A 21080-nucleotide genomic window follows, 5' to 3' on the forward strand; every position below is an offset into this window, starting at 1 on the left:
ACACAGCGGGTGTTTGTTTTACTAGCAGCTGGTTGTCGTGTTTGTTTAACAATAAATCTATTTGTTTTTCAAGACGTCATTCAGAAACAAAACACCTGGTGCTTGTTCCAGGAGGCAGGTCTTGTAGAAATTCTGGGCTGTTGCCATGGCAACTGACCCAAACCAATTTGTCAGATAGGTCAGATCATCCTGGTTGTCGTGTTTAACAATAAATCTGTTCTTTTTTTAAAGACGTAATGTCGTCATTCAGAAACAAAACACCTGGTGCTTGTTCCAGGTGGCAGGTCTTGTAGACATTCTGGGCCGTTGCCATGGTAACTGACCCAGACAAATATGTAAACAATGCATGTGGGAGGACCAAGACGTTTCTCAATCAGAATCACAGCTGCAGGACGGTCACATCATCCTGATGACAGTGAAAACTGGAGGGTTCAGTCAGAGACCAGATCCTGCTGGGAGGTCATTGAAAACCAATGTCACAGCTGTTGCTCAACGTTTCGGACAGAAAAACATCTGGACAGCCAGCTGATTAAAAACATAATTTAATGTGACTTTGGTTTGTTGCACCTGAACATGTGGGACATAAAGAGCAGGAGTAACAGGAGGTCTCAGTCTGAGGAAAAACCATGAAACCGGTTCAGCATGCAGATAAAGTCTTCATCACTGTTAGAGGAAGACTCCGCCTTCACACAAACAGAAAACTAAAGTTACATAATACTGAAGACAGAGGTGAGGCGGTCACAGCCAGAAACATCCGTCAGTGTTCAGAGTTTCCTGGAAACCGGAAGCTGTGATGTTTGGCAACTTTCAGGCGTTATTGATCAAGTTTCTGAGTTAGAAACATGAACTGGATGATGCTGCTGCTGATTGAACGACAGAAACATGACGAGCTGATGAAGGATGAGGCTAAAACACGTAATTTAATCCGGTGCTAACAGTTTCCGTTCACTTTCAGTGTTTGTGCTAAGATAAGCTATCAGAGTGTTGCGTAACTGATCAACTGGTCAGTTTTCCTGCCAACCAGAGTTCAGCTCCTTTTCTTCGTTCTAATCGGATAAATCGATTGTCAGGTTGGGAGTTGCTATCTGTTGCCGGGACAACCGTTGACCTGATCAGAGAATTAATCTGGAAAGTTCTGAGAAAAGTCTGAATTCCTGCTTTTAATCTGGTCTGAATGAGACGGAAATCTGGGAAGACGCAGCTCCTCAACCCGAGACTCGCGTCGCCCTGACGACGCCACCTTCATTACAAATAAAACTTTATAAAACGACGGGAAGTCTTCAGCTTCCTGATTCATCACAGCAAATGTTCACATTTACCAAGTTAAAACTGAAGATTTAACATTTTAAAGGAAAGGGAACCAGTTCATCTGGAGTGTGTGGGCGGGGTCATCGTCGTCGTCACGTGGCGAGCGCGGCCGCGACGATCTCCCGCAGCAGCTTGTTGAGCGCTCCGACCTTGTCCTCCAACAAGAAGTTCTTCTTCTCTGCCTGTTTCTGTCGCTGCTCAGTGACCTGCAGCGCCTTCATCAGCTGCGAGTTCTCTACGAACAGATCCTTCAGCGCCGCGCTCGCCTTGTTGCTCTTCGCCATCTGCAGGCAACATCGCACGTCAGATCTCAGAACGCTGTTGACAACAGATGGACGGACGGCGGAGAAGACTCACCTGCTCTTTTAGCTGCTGGACTTTCTCCTGCAGAGCTAGACGAACCCCCTTCAACTGGACCTCCATGTCCTCCACCCTCTGCTCCAGGGCAGCCGCTGCCTTCTCGTACTGCTCCTAAACGCACCGCAGACGGCGACATGAGGCGGAGGAAACAACCAGGAAGTGGGAGCATCAGGTGACCAGTTTCTCACCCGCATCGTGCTGATCTGGGATCTGTTCTGCTGAGCCTGCAGCTGCAGCGCCTCCTCCAGCTCCTCTCTCCTCCTGGTCTCCTCGTCCAGCCGCTCCTGGAGAACCTCCGCTTCCTTCCGGCCGCCCGCCTGCTCCTGCAGCTCGTGCAGCTGTCGCAGATGTTGTGCCTGCACGACACTGAGGGCAGCGTCGGCCCGCAGCACCTGAACGCAACACAGCTTTAAACGGGAAGTCCTGCTTCAATCCTTCATCTCAGATGACATGTTCATTCACACACATACACACACACACACACACACACGCACTAGGGCTGTGATATGCTTTTCTTTTTGGGTGCCAGTTTGATTTAAATTGCGATTCTCACAATTCTCCAATATTGCTGATTTTTGTAAATTAAAAACAAAAAAAAGTTTAAAACTTTTCAACTTTTTCAATGAGGAAAAAACAACACAGTATCCAGACCATCATTCCGCTCCTATAATGCCCAAGAAGACAAGTAAAAGGTCCAATAAAAACAGTAAAAATAAAAAATTTTACAGTACATTAATTTTATTTGGAAAAAAAAAAATCGATTTTAAAATTATGGGGAAAAAAATCCCGATTTTTCGATTTGATTTTCCCACCCCTAACACACACACACACACACACGTGTCCGACACATCTGCGTTATGCTCCCTCCCTCCCTTTCTCCCTCCTCACCTGGTCCTGAGCCTGCATGTGGGCCGCCTGCACCTCATTCAGTCTGGTCTTCAGGTTCTCCTGCTCCTGGGTCAGTTTGTGGACCTGAAGATCCTGGACCTGCAGCTCAGAGAGCTGACACAGATATCCATCAATCAGCTTCCAGCTCTCAAGCAACCAATCAGACTTGTGCTTCAGGCTTCTTTCAGGCGTTTTACGGATATAAACGTAAATCCGAATAAAACGTTAAAAAAAAAAAAAAGACTGAACAGGATTTTTAAAAACAAAACAAAATAGAGTCAAATTTAAAAAAATCATTTTTCTATTTTTTTAAAGCAAAAAGTAAAAGTAAAAAAGGAATAAAAGTGCTTTAAAAGAAAATAAAGTTAATTAAAATCTAAACAGTGTTTTTTCTATTTTGGTGGAAACGGTTAATAAGCTCAAACAGAAGCTCCGCCCCCTCGCCACCCTCTGGTACCTGATTCTGGAGCTCCTGGTTCTGGGCTTGCAGTCTCTGGGTCTCCTCCCTCAGTGTGACAGAGGCCTGCTCCTCCTGCTCCTCCTTCTCCTTCATCAGCCTCCTAGTTTTGATCTCCAACTCCTCCACCTGAAACAGAACCGGTTCAGACTCTGATGGAACATGGCCGACTGGGGTCATGTGACCTCCCTCACCTTGCTGTGAGCTTCCTGCAGCTTCCTCTGCAGCTCCGTCACTTCCTGGGCGTGGCCGACTTTTTTCTGAGAGAAGGCGTGGAGCTGAGAGCGAAGTAGCTCCGCCTCTGTCTCCACAGACACCAGCTGCTGTTGCAGCTTCTCCACCTGAGGAGGACAGAATGCAGACGGGGTTCTGATCCAGTTAGGGTCACATGACTCACCTATCACCTTGACAGACAGGTGTGCTTATAGTGTGTTGCTCGCGTGTCGCTAGTGTGTTGCTAACGTGTTGATTGTGTGTTGCTAGCGTGTTGATTGTGTGTTACTAGCGTGTTACTAGCGTGTTGCGAGCGTGTTGCTAGCGTGTCGCTAGTGATTTGTTAGCATGTTGCTAGTGTGCTTATAGTGTGTTGCTAGTGTTTTGATAGTGTGTTGCTAACGTGTTGCTAGTCTGTTGCCAGCATGTTGATAGTGTGTTGCTAGCGTGTCGCTAGTGTGTTGCTAACGTGTTGATTGTGTGTTGCTAGCGTGTTGATTGTGTGTTACTAGCGTGTTACTAGCGTGTTGCTAGCGTGTCGCTAGTGATTTGTTAGCATGTTGCTAGTGTGCTTATAGTGTGTTGCTAGCGTGTTGCTAGCATGTAGCTAATATGTTGCTAGTGCGTTGATTGCATCTTGCTAGTCTGTTGAAAGTGTGTTGCGAGTGTGTTGCTAGCGTGTTGCTAGTGCGTTGATAGCGTGTTGCTGGCGTGTTGCTAGCATGTTGCTAGCGTGCAATGGTCTGTAAAGCGTAATATCACATGGTGTTTGGGAAGGAAAGTAGTAAAGCATCTTTTCTGCTCCTGGACGCTGCGGAGCAGAAAGATCTTCAGAAATGATCGAACATCTTATTGAACAAGTCTGGAACGCGGAGTCTGAAGGTCTTAAAGTTCTGTGGCATTTCTTTAAAACGGAGGAGAGAGTTGGACTCTTTAGACATGTCAGACCATAATTCAGATGACGATGATGCTGTTACATAATCAACGACGCATCTTTCCTCTGAGTGTTTTTAATGTGGAGGTTTCTGGTCTCCAACACAGACATCATGACTGATGTCTTCGCTACAGACTGTAAACGCTGCACTTTCACTATTTTTACTGCTACCGTTTGGGTTCTTCAACATCATTAGTTAAAATGAATCTTTCATCTCCTCATGCGATGCATCTAAAAGAAACTTTTGAGGCTAAACCCGTTCTCAAACAGGGAAAAGTAGATTAAAAAAAGGTTTTTACCCAACTGGGATAGTTATTGTTATTAAAGTTGTACTGAAGAATGTGAGATGAAGGTTTGTGTGACTGTGATGCTAATGCCAACATGATGCTCGTCGTGAAAACATCTCCTCTCATTAACCCACTTTAAAACATTTAGACCCTTCTAACTTCCTGTGAAGGAGCTCAACGCGCGTCAGACGTGACGACAACGGCCTGGTCATGTGACTTTTGGCATGCTGAAGCAAGTGGACACAGCCAACACCACAGTCAGTCTGACCTTGTTGTTTCGATCGTCGACTTCTCTCTGCAGTCGCTCCTTGTCCTCCTCTATCCACTGCAGCTTAAGAGTCAAGCTGCTAAGCTCCGCCTCCAGCTGCGACTGGCGTCCCAGCTAAAGGACTGACACCATCAGTCGACAGAAACACGGCCAGCAGGCAATTAGAACATGGGGGTGGATGTTCTACCTTCTCCTTGGTGGAGCTGAGCTCTCTCTCCAGCAGCTGTTTCTCCTGCTTCCAGCCCGTCTGCAGCTGCAGCTTCTCCCTTTCCTGCTCCGTCACGGCGTCCTGCAGCCGCCGCACCTGAAACATCAGCCGCTGCAGCATTACCAGAATGTTACGCTGCAAACATCCTCCACAGAATCAGAAACATCCTACTCACCGCAACTTCCCCCTCCTCCTGCTCCCTGGAAACCGTCGCCAGGCGCTCACGCAGCATCCGGACCGACTCCTGTTCTCCATGGAGACGAGCGCTCAGCTCACTGTTGTCGCTGCTGAGCTGCAGGTTCCTGCTGCTCAGATTCAGAACTTCCTCTCGGTATTTAGAGTTCTGCAGAGACAGAGGAAGAGGAGGAGAAGATGAAGGAGACGCAGGACACAGGCGAGAGAAATCTGAATATATTAAGTATTTTCTGACTTTTTTACTCAGGTACATGTCCTCTATACCCAAACCTGGTCAGGTTGTTTTACACTCTGACCTGGAAGATCTGAATCTTTCTAATCCCAGTTTCCATGCATACGTGATGTTTCCATGGAGACATGAATGCTCTACATCATACATGTCAAACTCAGGCCTGCGGGCCAATTTTGGACCGCACTAAAATTATATTTGGCCCGCGAGATGATTTCAAATATGTATTACGTCTGGTCCGCCTATCCACTATACAGCGCACATATTCCTAACACTACAAATCCAACAATGCTGTCTTGGTGAGCTAGACCCCCCCACCTCGACGCGTTCAATCTGCAGCTTCAGGGCGCGTGCACGTCATCACTATGACAACACCGTGAGGGCTTTTAGAACTAAGTTGTGATTGTGGCAGAATCAGATGCAGAGAGGAAACCTGGCTCATTTTTGTGCTGCCAAGTCATGAGAGAGCAGACCTCTACCGCCGTGTTGCCTTTTGCGCAGTTTGCTGAAGAAGTCGATCTACTTAGCGCTGAATTTACCCGACATTTTGCCAACTTTGAAGCCAAAAAATGTCGATTTGAACTTTTTAGCGACAGTTTGCAGTTGACGTGAAAAGCGCACCAACTCCATGCTCAAACTGCGCCAATGCTCTCCATGTTCAGCAGCACATATCTGTGTTAGCAACTGTTTTCTTTAATGAAGATGAACAAAACAACACACAGGAGTCGTCTCATTGATGAACACCTTCATTCAGTCCTGAGGATTTCCTCAGCTCAGAACCTGACTCCACAAATTGATGCACTTGCATGTAAAAAGCGACGCCAAGTATCTGGAATGGACCCATGTGCATCATCAGAGTAAATGGAAGCAAACTAAACTGGATAAATATGAAGTTATTTACTGACGGCATGGTCTGTTCAAAGTTGAAAGAGATAATTGTTATTTTTTTAGGTGTTGGCCTTGATATCCCGTGATGAAAAGATTTAGGTTACAATTAAGATGAATAAAAAATTCCAGGGACCTGATATTTCTCTCTTTTTTTTTTTTCTTTTTTTTTTTTTTTTTTTAAATCGGTTCTGGGTTCAGTGTTTAAGCAAAAATAGGCCCAACCATTATTTAAAATATGAAAATGTTTAATGACAAGAAAAACACGAATAATAGCCGTCACTTTCTGAATAAAAAAAAAAGTTTGGCCCTCGATTTTGCTCCTGTTTAATTTTGGCCCTCTGTGAATTTGAGTTTGACACCCCTGTTCTACAGAAACATGATGTTCCCATGGAGACATGAAGGTTCTACATAGACATGATGTTCCCATAGAGACATGATGTTCCCATGGAGACATGAAGGTTCTACATAGACATGATGTTCCCATAGAGACATGATGTTCCCATGGAGACATGAAGGTTCTACATAGACATGATGTTCCCATAGAGACATGATGTTCCCATGGAGACATGAAGGTTCTACATAGACATGATGTTCCCATGGAGACATGAAGGTTCTACATAGACATGATGTTCCCATAGCGACATGATGTTCCCATGGAGACATGAAGGTCCTACATAGACATGATGTTCCCATGGAGACATGAAGGTTCTACATAGACATGATGTTCCCATGGAAACATGAAGGTTCTACATAGACATGATGTTCCCATGGAGACATGAAGGTTCTACATAGACATGATGTTCCCATGGAAACATGAAGGTTCTACATAGACATGATGTTCCCATAGAGACATGAAGGTTCTACACAGACATGATGTTCCCATGGAGACATGAAGGTTCTACATAGACATGATGTTCCCATGGAGACATGAAGGTTCTACATAGACATGATGTTCCCATGGAGACATGAAGGTTCTACATAGACATGATGTTCCCATGGAGACATGAAGGTTCTACATAGACATGATGTTCCCATGGAGACATGAAGGTTCTACATAGACATGATGTTCCCATGGAGACATGGTAGTTGATACATGGATGTGAGTCAAGTGCAGCAGCAGGGAAACACTACTGCAGGATGGTGGACCTCCAGAACCAGATGGAGTCCACTGATGGACCACTCCTAATGAGAGCTATATTGTGTGTCTGGATTGTAATAAAGTCTAATAATAAAAATAATATGTGGCTCTGCAGGTATCTCACCTCCTGGTGGAGCCGCTCCTCCTCCTCTCTGCTCCTCTCATGTCCTCTCTCCATGTCTTCCAGCCTCCTCCTGTGAAGAAGCAGCAGTTCTTTCTTTTTAGAAACAAGCTTTGGGTTCTTTTACAGCTCCTGTTCTGCATCATCACATCCGTTTCCAGGCTTTTTCACTCGCCTCTTCTTTGTGACATCCTCCTCCAGACTCTGGACTTCCTGCTGCAGGACACTCAGCTTCTCCCGCAGAGCGCCGTTCTCTGATCGGACCTCTTCCAGCTGAGTCCTGCAGCCCACAAACCAAACCAGTCAGACAGAACCTGAGAAGAACTTGAGGACTGGAGACAGAATCGTCTTCTGTACATCACAGAGAAATGATCAGAAACTGGAGACCTGATTTTACTGATTATATTCTGATTTGATCAAGAAGACAGAGGTCCAGGTTCTGGAGGGATGTCCAACCTGGTCTCATACTGGTCTTCAGCTTCTGACTGAGCTTCAGTCTGCTGATGCATCACCCGCTTAGAACCGGTTTTTATCAGGTCAGCAGCCTGAAACTCCAACCAAGTCGCATGACCAGACATGTCCATGTGTCTTCATTATCATCATCTTCATCAAAAGTTTGATCCGGAGTCAGACGGAGAGACATGGAGGACGGCGAGACGGGGAGAGGACAACGGATGGAAAGACATGGAGGAGACGTGTAAGGAGACAGAGAGATGGGAGGACAGAGAGGAAGGAGAGAGACTTAGAGGACAGACATGGACAGATGGTTACTGGTGCGTTTCATGCGTCTATCACATGGTTAGAGATGCAGCGGTGCATTGTGGGTGATCCGTCAGATTAGTTTGATCTGGTTCAGGCAGACGGAGGTTAGTCGTCGACCGGTTTCTGGTTCCGAGACCACCATGCTCCACAAACCTGTGAGGACTGGTGGGATCCATCACGTCCTCCAGATCCAGGACCAGTCTTTCCAGCTCCATCAGTTGCTGGGCCATCTTCCGTTTTTCTCTGTCAAAGTCTTCCTCTGTGGACCTCAGCTGGTTCTGGGAGTCTTGCAGGGCCTGCTGCAGGTAACAGACCTGTTCCTTGACCCGGTCCAGCTCTCTGTTCTGGACCTCCAGCTGCTCAGAAGCAGACCTGGCCTGCTTTTCCGAAGCCTCGGCACGTAACCGGTCTGTGTTGCTGGTTTTGGAGTTGAGCTGCTTCCGGAGGTCCAGAACCAGGTCTGCAGTACCGTTGAGCTGGGAGCTGAGGTCTCTCAGGTGGTCTCTGAGGGACGAGATCTCCTCCTCCATCTCCACAATCTGGGTGGACAGCTGGTCCACCAGCCGCATGTAGGTTCTGTTTTCCTGGCTCAGACAGCGGACCTCCTCCTCCTCCTCAGCTAGGCTGGACCTGAGCAGCGAGGTCTGGTTCTGCTCACGCCTCAGAGCCTCCTGTAAACCCGTCTCACTGCTCCTCCTCCTGTCCAGCTCCTCAGAGACACTGTCCAGCTCCAGCTGCAGGTTGTCCACAGCCATGGCCTGGTCCTTCAGGTCCTGGATCAGCCTGTCTCGGTCCATTTTCAAGGAGTCTAGTTCAGTGGCGAGTTTGGTAAAAGACTCGGTTCTGCTCCTCAAGGTCTCCTGCAGGTTCTCCAGCTCACACTGGAGGGAGGCGATGGTCTGCTCCTTAGCTCGGAGCTGGACTTGCTGCTGGATGAAGGCGCAGGACAAACGGCTGCAGTTATCGGCCGCCGCGTCCCGGTCCTGCAGGAGGCCGTCGGAACCGTCCCGCAGGTCTTTCAGCTCCGCCTTCAGCTGGGAGACCTGAACCAGGACCTGCTCCTCCCGGGTCTTGGCCTGCAGGAGCTGCTCCTCCACACGGCTCTTCTCTGAGACCAGACGTTTATTGAGAAGCTCCTGCGACTCCAGGAAGGCGATGCTGTCCTCCAGCTGAGCGCAGGCCTCCTCCAGCCGGGCCTCCAGCTCAGAACACCGCCTCTGAGACGCGTCCAGGTCCATTAGACCGGACTTCAGTACGGCCTCCTGTAAACCCCGGACCTGTTCCTGATGCTGCAGCTTCACCTGAGCGAGCCGCAGGTCCGACTCCTCCCTGCTTACAGCAAACATTTAGCTGCTATCAGACATATGAGATGCTGCAGAACCAGAACCCAGTCGGGTCACTGCTGCAAAAAACACCACCATCAATAACAACTTACCCATTAGGACTTCCGTGTCTGATGTTCTGATCAATAACGATGAATAAAACCTTTCTGATCATCATTACTGTGGCGGCACCACCCACCTGACAGACATTACTTCCTGGTCCATCTTCAGCTTCAGCTCCGCCTCCAGCTGGTCCTTCTCCGCGCTCAGGTTCTGGACCAGGTTACTGATCTCTCTGGCAAAGTTGGTCTCCAGCTCGACCCGGTCCCGCTGCATCCTGGGAGGTCAAAGTTCACAAAACAAACGGGGCTCAGAGGAGGCTGCTCTTCCGGCTCTGTGATGTGCTGGTTCTGGATGGGTTTCAGAGCAGAACCTGCCACTGATCTGACGTCTGATTTAAAGTCACCTTTTATAATCCCATCCTAGTTCTTTATTAGCTGAACTGGACCTAAATCTGTCCCAGGTAAAACTGGTCTCTGGACCAGAAGAGAGTCAGAACCGGCAGCATTCAACTGGACTCAATCAGGACTCTAAGAAACGACGAGTCTCACAAACATCAAACAGGATCAGGATCATAAATTCCTGATGGAGCGGCTGTTACATTCATGGAAAACAGGAAAACATGGCTTCAACTGGAAGAAGGATGGAGGTACTGTCTATCTACCTGTCTGTCTGTCCATCTGTATCTATCTACCTGTCTGTCTGTCCATCTGTATTTATCTACCTATCTGTCTGTCCATCTGTATTTATCTACCTGTCTGTCTGTCCATCTGTATTTATCTACCTGTCTGTCTGTCCATCTGTATTTATCTACCTGTCTGTCTGTCCATCTGTATTTATCTACCTGTCTGTCTGTCCATCTGTATTTATCTACTTATCTGTCTGTCCATCTGTATTTACCTACCTGTCTGTCTGTCCATCTGTATTTATCTACCTGTCTGTCCATCTGTATTTATCTACTTATCTGTCTGTCCATCTGTATTTATCTACCTGTCTGTCTGTCCATCTGTATTTATCTACCTGTCTGTCTGTCCATCTGTATTTATCTACCTGTCTGTCTGTCCATCTGTATTTATCTACCTGTCTGTCTGTCCATCTGTATTTATCTACCTGTCTGTCTGTCCATCTGTATTTATCTACCTGTCTGTCTGTCCATCTGTATTTATCTACCTGTCTGTCTGTCCATCTGTATTTATCTACCTGTCTGTCTGTCCATCTGTATTTACCTACCTGTCTGTCTGTCCATCTGTATTTATCTACCTGTCTGTCTGTCCATCTGTATTTATCTACCTGTCTGTCTGTCCATCTGTATTTATCTACCTGTCTGTCTGTCCATCTGTATTTATCTACCTGTCTGTCCATCTGTATTTACCTACCTGCCTGTCTGTCCATCTGTATTTACCTACCTGCCTGTCTGTCCATCTGTATTTATCTACCTGTCTGTCTGTCCATCTGTATTTATCTACCTGTCTGTCTGTCCATCTGTATTTATCTACCTGTCTGTCTGTCCATCTGTATTTATCTACTTATCTGTCTGTCCATCTGTATTTATCTACCTGTCTGTCTGTCCATCTGTATTTATCTACCTGTCTGTCTGTCCATCTGTATTTATCTACCTGTCTGTCTGTCCATCTGTATTTATCTACCTGTCTGTCTGTCCATCTGTATTTATCTACCTGTCTGTCTGTCCATCTGTATTTATCTACCTGTCTGTCTGTCCATCTGTATTTATCTACTTATGTCTGTCCATCTGTATTTATCTACCTGTCTGTCTGTCCATCTGTATTTATCTACTTATCTGTCTGTCCATCTGTATTTATCTACCTGTCTGTCTGTCCATCTGTATTTATCTACCTGTCTGTCTGTCCATCTGTATTTATCTACCTGTCTGTCTGTCCATCTGTATTTATCTACTTATCTGTCTGTCCATCTGTATTTATCTACTTATCTGTCTGTCCATCTGTATTTATCTACCTGTCTGTCTGTCCATCTGTATTTATCTACCTGTCTGTCTGTCCATCTGTATTTATCTACCTGTCTGTCTGTCCATCTGTATTTATCTACCTGTCTGTCTGTCCATCTGTATTTATCTACCTGTCTGTCTGTCCATCTGTATTTATCTACCTGTCTGTCTGTCCATCTGTATTTATCTACCTGTCTGTCTGTCCATCTGTATTTATCTACCTGTCTGTCTGTCCATCTGTATTTATCTACCTGTCTGTCTGTCCATCTGTATTTATCTACCTGTCTGTCTGTCCATCTGTATTTATCTACCTGTCTGTCTGTCCATCTGTATTTATCTACCTGTCTGTCTGTCCATCTGTATTTATCTACCTGTCTGTCTGTCCATCTGTATTTACCTACCTGTCTGTCCATCTGTATTTATCTACCTGTCTGTCTGTCCATCTGTATTTATCTACCTGTCTGTCCATCTGTATTTACCTACCTGCCTGTCTGTCCATCTGTATTTATCTACCTGTCTGTCTGTCCATCTGTATTTATCTACTTATCTGTCTGTCCATCTGTATTTATCTACCTGTCTGTCTGTCCATCTGTATTTATCTACTTATCTGTCTGTCCATCTGTATTTATCTACTTATCTGTCTGTCCATCTGTATTTATCTACTTATCTGTCTGTCCATCTGTATTTATCTACTTATCTGTCTGTCCATCTGTATTTATCTACTTATCTGTCTGTCCATCTGTATTTATCTACTTATCTGTCTGTCCATCTGTATTTATCTACCTGTCTGTCTGTCCATCTGTATTTATCTACCTGTCTGTCTGTCCATCTGTATTTATCTACCTGTCTGTCTGTCCATCTGTATTTATCTACCTGTCTGTCTGTCCATCTGTATTTATCTACCTGTCTGTCTGTCCATCTGTATTTATCTACCTGTCTGTCTGTCCATCTGTATTTATCTACCTGTCTGTCTGTCCATCTGTATTTATCTACCTGTCTGTCTGTCCATCTGTATTTATCTACCTGTCTGTCTGTCCATCTGTATTTATCTACCTGTCTGTCTGTCCATCTGTATTTATCTACCTGTCTGTCTGTCCATCTGTATTTATCTACCTGTCTGTCTGTCCATCTGTATTTATCTACCTGTCTGTCTGTCCATCTGTATTTATCTACCTGTCTGTCTGTCCATCTGTATTTATCTACCTATCTGTCTGTCCATCTGTATTTATCTACCTGTCTGTCTGTCCATCTGTATTTATCTACCTGTCTGTCTGTCCATCTGTATTTATCTACCTGTCTGTCTGTCCATCTGTATTTATCTACCTGTCTGTCTGTCCATCTGTATTTATCTACCTGTCTGTCTGTCCATCTGTATTTACCTACCTGTCTGTCTGTCCATCTGTATTTACCTACCTGTCTGTCCATCTGTATTTATCTACCTGTCTGTCTGTCCATCTGTATTTATCTACCTGTCTGTCCATCTGTATTTACCTACCTGCCTGTCTGTCCATCTGTATTTATCTACCTGTCTGTCTGTCCATCTGTATTTATCTACCTGTCTGTCTGTCCATCTGTATTTATCTACCTGTCTGTCTGTCCATCTGTATTTATCTACCTGTCTGTCCATCTGTATTTATCTACCTGTCTGTCTGTCCATCTGTATTTATCTACCTGTCTGTCTGTCCATCTGTATTTATCTACCTGTCTGTCTGTCCATCTGTATTTATCTACCTGTCTGTCTGTCCATCTGTATTTATCTACCTGTCTGTCTGTCCATCTGTATTTATCTACCTGTCTGTCTGTCCATCTGTATTTATCTACCTGTCTGTCTGTCCATCTGTATTTATCTACTTATCTGTCTGTCCATCTGTATTTATCTACCTGTCTGTCTGTCCATCTGTATTTATCTACCTGTCTGTCTGTCCATCTGTATTTATCTACCTGTCTGTCTGTCCATCTGTATTTATCTACCTGTCTGTCTGTCCATCTGTATTTATCTACCTGTCTGTCTGTCCATCTGTATTTATCTACCTGTCTGTCTGTCCATCTGTATTTATCTACCTGTCTGTCTGTCCATCTGTATTTATCTACCTGTCTGTCTGTCCATCTGTATTTATCTACCTGTCTGTCTGTCCATCTGTATTTATCTACCTGTCTGTCCATCTGTATTTATCTACCTGTCTGTCTGTCCATCTGTATTTATCTACCTGTCTGTCTGTCCATCTGTATTTATCTACCTGTCTGTCTGTCCATCTGTATTTATCTACCTGTCTGTCTGTCCATCTGTATTTACCTACCTGTCTGTCTGTCCATCTGTATTTATCTACCTGTCTGTCTGTCCATCTGTATTTATCTACCTATCTGTCTGTCCATCTGTATTTATCTACCTGTCTGTCTGTCCATCTGTATTTATCTACCTGTCTGTCTGTCCATCTGTATTTATCTACTTATCTGTCTGTCCATCTGTATTTATCTACCTGTCTGTCTGTCCATCTGTATTTATCTACCTGTCTGTCTGTCCATCTGTATTTATCTACCTGCCTGTCTGTCCATCTGTATTTACCTACCTGCCTGTCTGTCCATCTGTATTTATCTACCTGTCTGTCTGTCCATCTGTATTTATCTACCTGTCTGTCCATCTGTATTTATCTACTTATCTGTCTGTCCATCTGTATTTATCTACCTGTCTGTCTGTCCATCTGTATTTATCTACCTGTCTGTCTGTCCATCTGTATTTATCTACCTGTCTGTCTGTCCATCTGTATTTATCTACTTATCTGTCTGTCCATCTGTATTTATCTACCTGTCTGTCTGTCCATCTGTATTTATCTACTTATCTGTCTGTCCATCTGTATTTATCTACCTGTCTGTCTGTCCATCTGTATTTACCTACCTGTCTGTCTGTCCATCTGTATTTATCTACCTGTCTGTCTGTCCATCTGTATTTACCTACCTGTCTGTCCATATGTGTTTATCTGTCTGTCAGAAAGTGTCCTCTCTGCTTCATAACTATAAAAGAAAATCACACTTGAATCAAATTAAAACCCAAATGACCCAGCTTTCTACCAGCACTCGAACACAGCATGTATCAGTGGAAGTGTGAAGGGAATTTCAGAACCCATGAAGCATGCACACACGTGTAATAACGTATCTCTCAAGAAACTTTGAACATGAAAATCCCACGTGTGAAAATCTATGGAACTCGGTAGTGTGGAAAATTATTTTACATGTTCAGATTTATGTGTGTGGATTTAAACACACTTGTGAGTTTATTTAAACTGGTTTACAGGTGTGTGGATATAAACCCACACTCTTTTACACACGTGTGGATTTAAACACACTGGTGTCCAGGTGTGTGGATTTAAACACGTGCTGGTTTACAGGTGTGTGGATATAAACACACTAGTGTGTGTGTGTGTGTGTGTGTGTGTGTGTGTGTGTGTGTGTGTGTGTGTATGATATAATTTCGGCTTCCCGCGTGCTTTTATAACACACAAATCAGCATCTGAAACTCAGAACTTTACATTTGTGTTTACATTCAGTAACTCGTTTCCATGGAGACAAAATGCAGACGTGACAGGTCTTCCTCACCTTCGCTCCTGCTCGTCGCCACATCCTCCTCCGAGCTGGATGTGATTCTGCAGTTTGTCCAACGCCTCCTTCAGCTCCTTCACCTTCTGCTCCAGCTGAGACTTCTGCTCCTCCAGCTCGCTGATCTCCAGCTGAGCAACATGGAAACACCAGACTTCACCACAGATGCTTGCACACCACATCCTTTCAGACAAGACTCAGACAGCATGGATCTGAAAACTAATCATCCCATTATGGGACTGGTCAGAGTGGACCATGGTGTCAGATCAAAAACACACTGGCTAATGTGATATATTTCATTCTCCCAATAAAAAGGCTCAGAAACTCCAGAAATAAATCAGATAAAGTGGTTTTTATATGGATTCTTTCACCGCTTTGACAAAACAACCTGCGGGTCCAGAATCAGCTTTTCTCACTGTGATGATGACAACTTAGGATTTTTAATGTCCTGAGTCATAACTTTGCCATTTATGTTCCCATGCAGACAGGATGTTCCCATGGAAACATGAAGGTTCTACATAAACATGTTTCCATGCAGACATGTTTCCATGGAAACATGAAGGTTCTACATAAACATGTTTCCATGCAGACATGATGTTTCCATGCAGACATGATGTTTCCATGCAGACATTATGGTTCCAAGCAGACGTGATGTTCCCATGCAGCCATGAAGGTTCAACATAAACATGATGTTTCCATGCAGACATGATGTTCTCATGCAGACATGAAGGGTCTCACTGTGATGATGACAACTTAGGATTTTTAATGTCCTGAGTCATAACTTTGCCATTTACGTTCCCATGCAAACAGGATGTTGCCATGGAAACATGAAGGTTCAACATAAACATGATGTTTCCATGCAGACGTGATGTTTCCATGCAGACATGATGGTTCCATGCAGACGTGATGTTATCATGCAGACATGATATTTCCATGCAGACATGATGTTATCATGCAGAAGTGATGGTTCCATGCAGACATGATGTTCTCATGCAGACATGAAGGTTCTACATAGACATGATGCTTCCATGCAGACACGATGTTTCCATGGAGACATGATAGTTGATATCTGTTGTAGCATGGGACAATACCGGATACCGGTACTTAAACTCAGGACAAACACACCAACATGGACACAAACCTTGAGCAGGAACATTGCAGAGTTTATGTCCCAACCAAAACTATTGCGACTTAGATCTTCTCACCTTGAAGGCCTGACTGATGTCTTTACGCTCCACCTCCATGCTCTGCCTCATCTTCTCCAGACTGCGCTCATAGTAGTTTACCTGTGGGGGAGTAGGAAGCGGAGGAAGGTTTGAGTCCTCCCTCTGAACAGGTGAAAAGTACTTGTGTCCCTGTCAGCGTGTTACCTGCGTCTCCAGCTGGATGTTCAGCTGCTGCAGCTCCTGCTGGTGTTTCTGCTTCAGCTGCTCTACAGCCATTTCAGTCTGGATGCTGACAGCTGGACCAGAGACGTCGTCCAATAAACAGAGATCTGAGGACGGACCAGAGACATCGTCCAATGAGCACAAACCTGAGGACCACAGACATGATTTAGTGAGACGGAGAGTTGGGGGACGGGGGAAAAGGATGAAATTTATCTAAACTTTATTAACACACAAACAGACAGAGTTCCCAGTCTGAAGAACCAAGAAGGCTAAATGACCACCTGATCTGATCTCTTCCTGCGGACTGGACCAAAACCAGTCAGGTCTGATGGTTGTTATTCACAGCTCTGCTGTAAAACCATAAGGCGGTGTGGTGCTCCTCCACCTGATGAATGTGTGTGTGTGTGTGTGTGTGTCTCACCGGTTTTGTTGTCCGGCTGCAGCCTCTTTCTCCTTGTAGGAGACGAACTTTGCTTCATGTCCGACTCGTCTGAACAAACAAACAAACTAAAATGTCGGCAGGAAGTTTACTGATTTTACTGATGAACAAACAGCAGACAAACTTGCTCTGAGTGTGTGGGTGTGTGTGTGTGTGTGTGTGTGTGTGTGGTAGGCGGAGCTTCGTATACCTGGACACATCTAACCTGAAAGTCCTGAAACTGACAGTTTCTGCTATGCAGGTTTCCTCCCGTCTTTCACTTTGACATCTTCCTCACCAGGTTTCAGAGGGTTTGTAAATTCAAGAACAGAACATCTCCTGACCAATAAACATCTGACTGATCAGTCAGACATCTACTGACCAATAAACATCTGACTGATCAGTCAGACTTCAGTCTGAATGGAGCTTTATTGAACATCTGATTTAAAAGTTTTCTACTTCTTGTTTATTTCAGCCGGTCTATGATTTCAGCAGAGAAACCTGCTGGGAAAAGATGTGGCGCCATCTTCTGTCACAAACACGTCACTGCACGTGTTTGGTTTGTGAAACTCGACCTTCAGAGGGAGGAGTCCACTATTCAGGTCAACACAGGACAGCTGAACTTGGTTCTGCTGCAGGGGAGACGGGAAGCAGCATGCGAGGATCAACAAGGAGGAAAACAAAGCAGCTGACCAGCTGGAGGAAAATCTTATGTCTAGTTGTCCTCCTGAACATTTCAGGACTCCAGCAGGTGGGAAAGTTTCTTTAAATGAAACTTCTGCCATCACGGAGCCATTAGGAGGAAAGAAAACCATAAATTTGTGATAAAGCTTTAGGGCTACTAGACTGTTTGCAACCAGGACATGTTTCCTATTGGACAGCTGGGGTAGCAACCACCTTGCACCAACGTTTTTTAATCACATCCTCCCAGTTTCACCTCTGAAACTCTCCAGTACTGAGCAGTACTCCCAGGACTTTCCCTCTCACTCTTCCCCCCAATTAAAACTCACAAGTAGGAATTCTCCTCCCCACTCCCCTGCCTAAAATGCTTCCCATTTTTCCCAGTTAACCACTGCTGGTGATGCTTAAACGTACACTTTCAAACAGCTTTTCAGAGCATCAGCATCAACTTGTTCTCTTAAGAACACAATCACATCATCAGCGTATGCAGCGACCACCAAAGGAGGAGTTTTCCCCCACCCCAGGTATCTGAATCCCACCCTCCATTTCACACAGTTTACATAACAAGGGTTCAAACCAGGAGTGTCCAGCTCCGGTCCTGAAGGACCACAATCCTGCAGGTTTACCATGAATCCCTGCTCCAACTAATCAGTCATTGTGCAGAACTTCATAGGCTGTTGGATCCATTGAATGGAGGCCAAGTGTGTTGGAACAGGGACACATCGACTACTTGTTGGGGGAGACACCGTACCTCTGACCCAAACGAGAAGGAGTAGTACAACAAGGAGAAGAAGAAGAAAAACTTCCTACAACTTCTGTCGATGTTGAACTGAGATTTCACTTTTCCGGTTTCCTGATTGAAACTTCTCAGCATTCGAGATGGAAACTAATCAGGAAGTTGTCTGATTGTTACCTGAGTCCGACTCTCGGAGCTGCTGACTCCAGCTCAGCGCTTCAGCAGCTCCTGCAGCCTGTAAGGACTTCCTGTTGCTCTTCAGCAGCTCCAGCTCCGAGCTCAACTCATCGTTTCTATCCCGCAGCTCCTGAACGCACCACAAAAACAGTTTTCCGAATGTAAAAACACACTGCAAAAACACACTTGCATGCCAAGGAATACAGGAAACTACAGGAGCTGAATGTCAACCAGGTGAGTCTTCAAGTGACCTACACCAGCAGGCGTCACGTGACCTGCAGGGATCACATGATCTACACCTCCAGTCGTCACGTGATCTGCAGGGATCACATGATCTACACCTGCAGGCATGTCACCCGCAGGTGTCACATGACCGAGCACTAAGTGTTCATTTCTCACCTCGATTTTCTATCCAGCCACCGTGAGGCATTCAGATGCACAAACATAAATGGATTTTAGAACTCCTTCACATCACACACTGTACACATTAATAACACACATTACTACACAAAAACCTACATACAGAACACACACACTTTACATGCACACGCACACAACACATAACCACAGATTAAGCACACACACTAACCATAGACCGTATAAGAAAGATGGACGGAGCCTCCGGCGGTTAAAAGTGAAGCCTATGCGGAAGTGTATAAAACTGCAGTTCCCCCTTCATCCACTAGGGGCTCCAAAACAGAGCAAATCCCCATAGACTCCCATGTTAAAAAGACTAACTTCACAGCAGAAATAAACATGTTTACAGCCTGGTTCAAAAATCCATTTTAGGTTTAATAGGTCAGGTATACCTTCATGACAACTGTGGGGGCAGTGAATTTTTTTCTAACTCACCCGTTTGAAATGAATTTAATCTCGAAATTTGGCATATATTTGTGTGTGACGGGTGTGTCCTTTTGATTGACAGTTACCCGATCTCCTGCTTCAAGTCAGAAGAACGTAGAACAACTGCGGTTTTTAGCCAGTTAACAGCGTTAGCCTGCTTACCTCCGTTAGCTGGTTAGCTCCTGTTATCTCTAGGTTAGCTCGGTAAGCTCTTAGTTACAGGCAGGTGAGAGTTCAGCCCCCCTCTCAGCCCATATTTGTATTCTCCGGGCAAGATGACACACATACCCCTGCCAAGATGGCAATGGTAGGAACCGCCCACCGAGCTTCAGTTCAGCTCTTCAGAAACCTACAGGTGACGTCACAGAGGCTACGTCCATCTTTTTATATACAGTCTATGCACACAACACACGTGTTACCCTGCAGTGCAGCTCATACTCTCTGATGAACTGGGAGATTCTCTCTTCATGACTCAGACCGACTCCGACTGCATCCAAGCTGCCCTGCAGAAAAACACATTACTGTTATAATCCATCACTGGACCAGCCATCAACCGAACAATCAACCCATCAATCAGCTGCAGCAGGTAGAAGAGAAAGACTCCAACATGGCAGAGCAGCAGAAAGAAACGAGTCAGAGTGAACTTCATCAATTATTGATAAGATAAGAGGAGACGAGTCACCCAACACCACGCAACACGTCATCTTTGGCCTCATCTTCATCAGTCACCTAAAACCTTGCAACACCAAGTCAAAACAGCAGGATGAGCCCAAACGTCACCATGATGTTGTGTGATGTGTTGCGTTAACATCCATGCTTATACATGTCAGGCTGTCCACGTGTGATAATGAGACCCAAAGATGCACCCAAAGAACCACTACACACTGGGCATGTAATTCCTGTTAGCATGGAGGAATGAATACGTGACTCCTGTTAGCATAAAGGAATAAAGATGCGACTCCTGTTAGCATGAAAGAGGAACAAAGATGTGACTCCTGTTAGCATGAAAGAGGAACAAAGATGTGACTCCTGTTAGCATGAAAGAGGAACAAAGATGTGACTCCTGTTAGCATGAAAGAGGAACAAAGATGTGACTCCTGTTAGCATGAAAGAGGAACAAAGATGTGACTCCTGTTAGCATGAAAGAGGAACAAAGATGTGACTCCTGTTAGCATGAAAGAGGAACAAAGATGTGACTCCTGTTAGCATGAAAGAGGAACAAAGATGTGATTCCTGTTAGCATGAAAGAGGAACAAAGATGTGACTCCTGTTAGCATGAAAGAGGAACAAAGATGTGACTCCTGTTAGCATGAAAGAGGAACAAAGATGTGACTCCTGTTAGCATGAAAGAGGAACAAAGATGTGACTCCTGTTAGCATGAAAGAGGAACAAAGATGTGACTCCTGTTAGCATGAAAGAGGAACAAAGATGCGACTCCTGTTAGCATGAAGGAACAAAGATGTGTCAGTATGAAAGAGGAACAAAGATGTGACTCCTGTTAGCATGAAAGAGGAACAAAGATGCGACTCCTGTTAGCATGAAGGAATGAAGATGTGACTCCTGTTAGCATGAAGGAACAAAGATGCGACTCCTGTTAGTATGAAGGAATGAAGATGTGACTCCTGTTAGCATGAAGGAACAAAGA

The 21080-nt window shown here is 45.1% G+C and overlaps 1 protein-coding gene across 1 annotated transcript in view; it reads right to left on the reverse strand.

The window, feature by feature from the left end:
* Nucleotides 1-1097: 1097 nt before the first annotated feature.
* ninl (ninein-like) overlaps nt 1098-21080 on the reverse strand; it is a gene marked incomplete at its 5' end in the record, with an annotated part of 46587 nt that continues 26604 nt past the window's right edge. The window contains 19 exons of the mRNA XM_079248709.1: nt 1098-1592; nt 1666-1779; nt 1857-2060; nt 2557-2670; nt 3014-3142; nt 3208-3354; nt 4716-4829; nt 4903-5019; nt 5099-5266; nt 7498-7567; nt 7670-7774; nt 8410-9585; nt 9778-9915; nt 15193-15323; nt 16398-16478; nt 16563-16687; nt 17002-17070; nt 18593-18722; nt 19855-19938. Of these exons, the coding sequence (XP_079104835.1) occupies nt 1401-1592; nt 1666-1779; nt 1857-2060; nt 2557-2670; nt 3014-3142; nt 3208-3354; nt 4716-4829; nt 4903-5019; nt 5099-5266; nt 7498-7567; nt 7670-7774; nt 8410-9585; nt 9778-9915; nt 15193-15323; nt 16398-16478; nt 16563-16687; nt 17002-17070; nt 18593-18722; nt 19855-19938 (3408 nt within the window). The 3' untranslated portion in view covers nt 1098-1400. The remainder of the gene's footprint in view (nt 1593-1665; nt 1780-1856; nt 2061-2556; nt 2671-3013; nt 3143-3207; nt 3355-4715; nt 4830-4902; nt 5020-5098; nt 5267-7497; nt 7568-7669; nt 7775-8409; nt 9586-9777; nt 9916-15192; nt 15324-16397; nt 16479-16562; nt 16688-17001; nt 17071-18592; nt 18723-19854; nt 19939-21080) is intronic.

The sequence above is a fragment of the Telmatherina bonti genome (assembly GCF_933228915.1).
Source record: "Telmatherina bonti genome assembly, chromosome: 11".
NCBI classification, from domain to species: Eukaryota; Metazoa; Chordata; class Actinopteri; order Atheriniformes; family Telmatherinidae; genus Telmatherina; species Telmatherina bonti.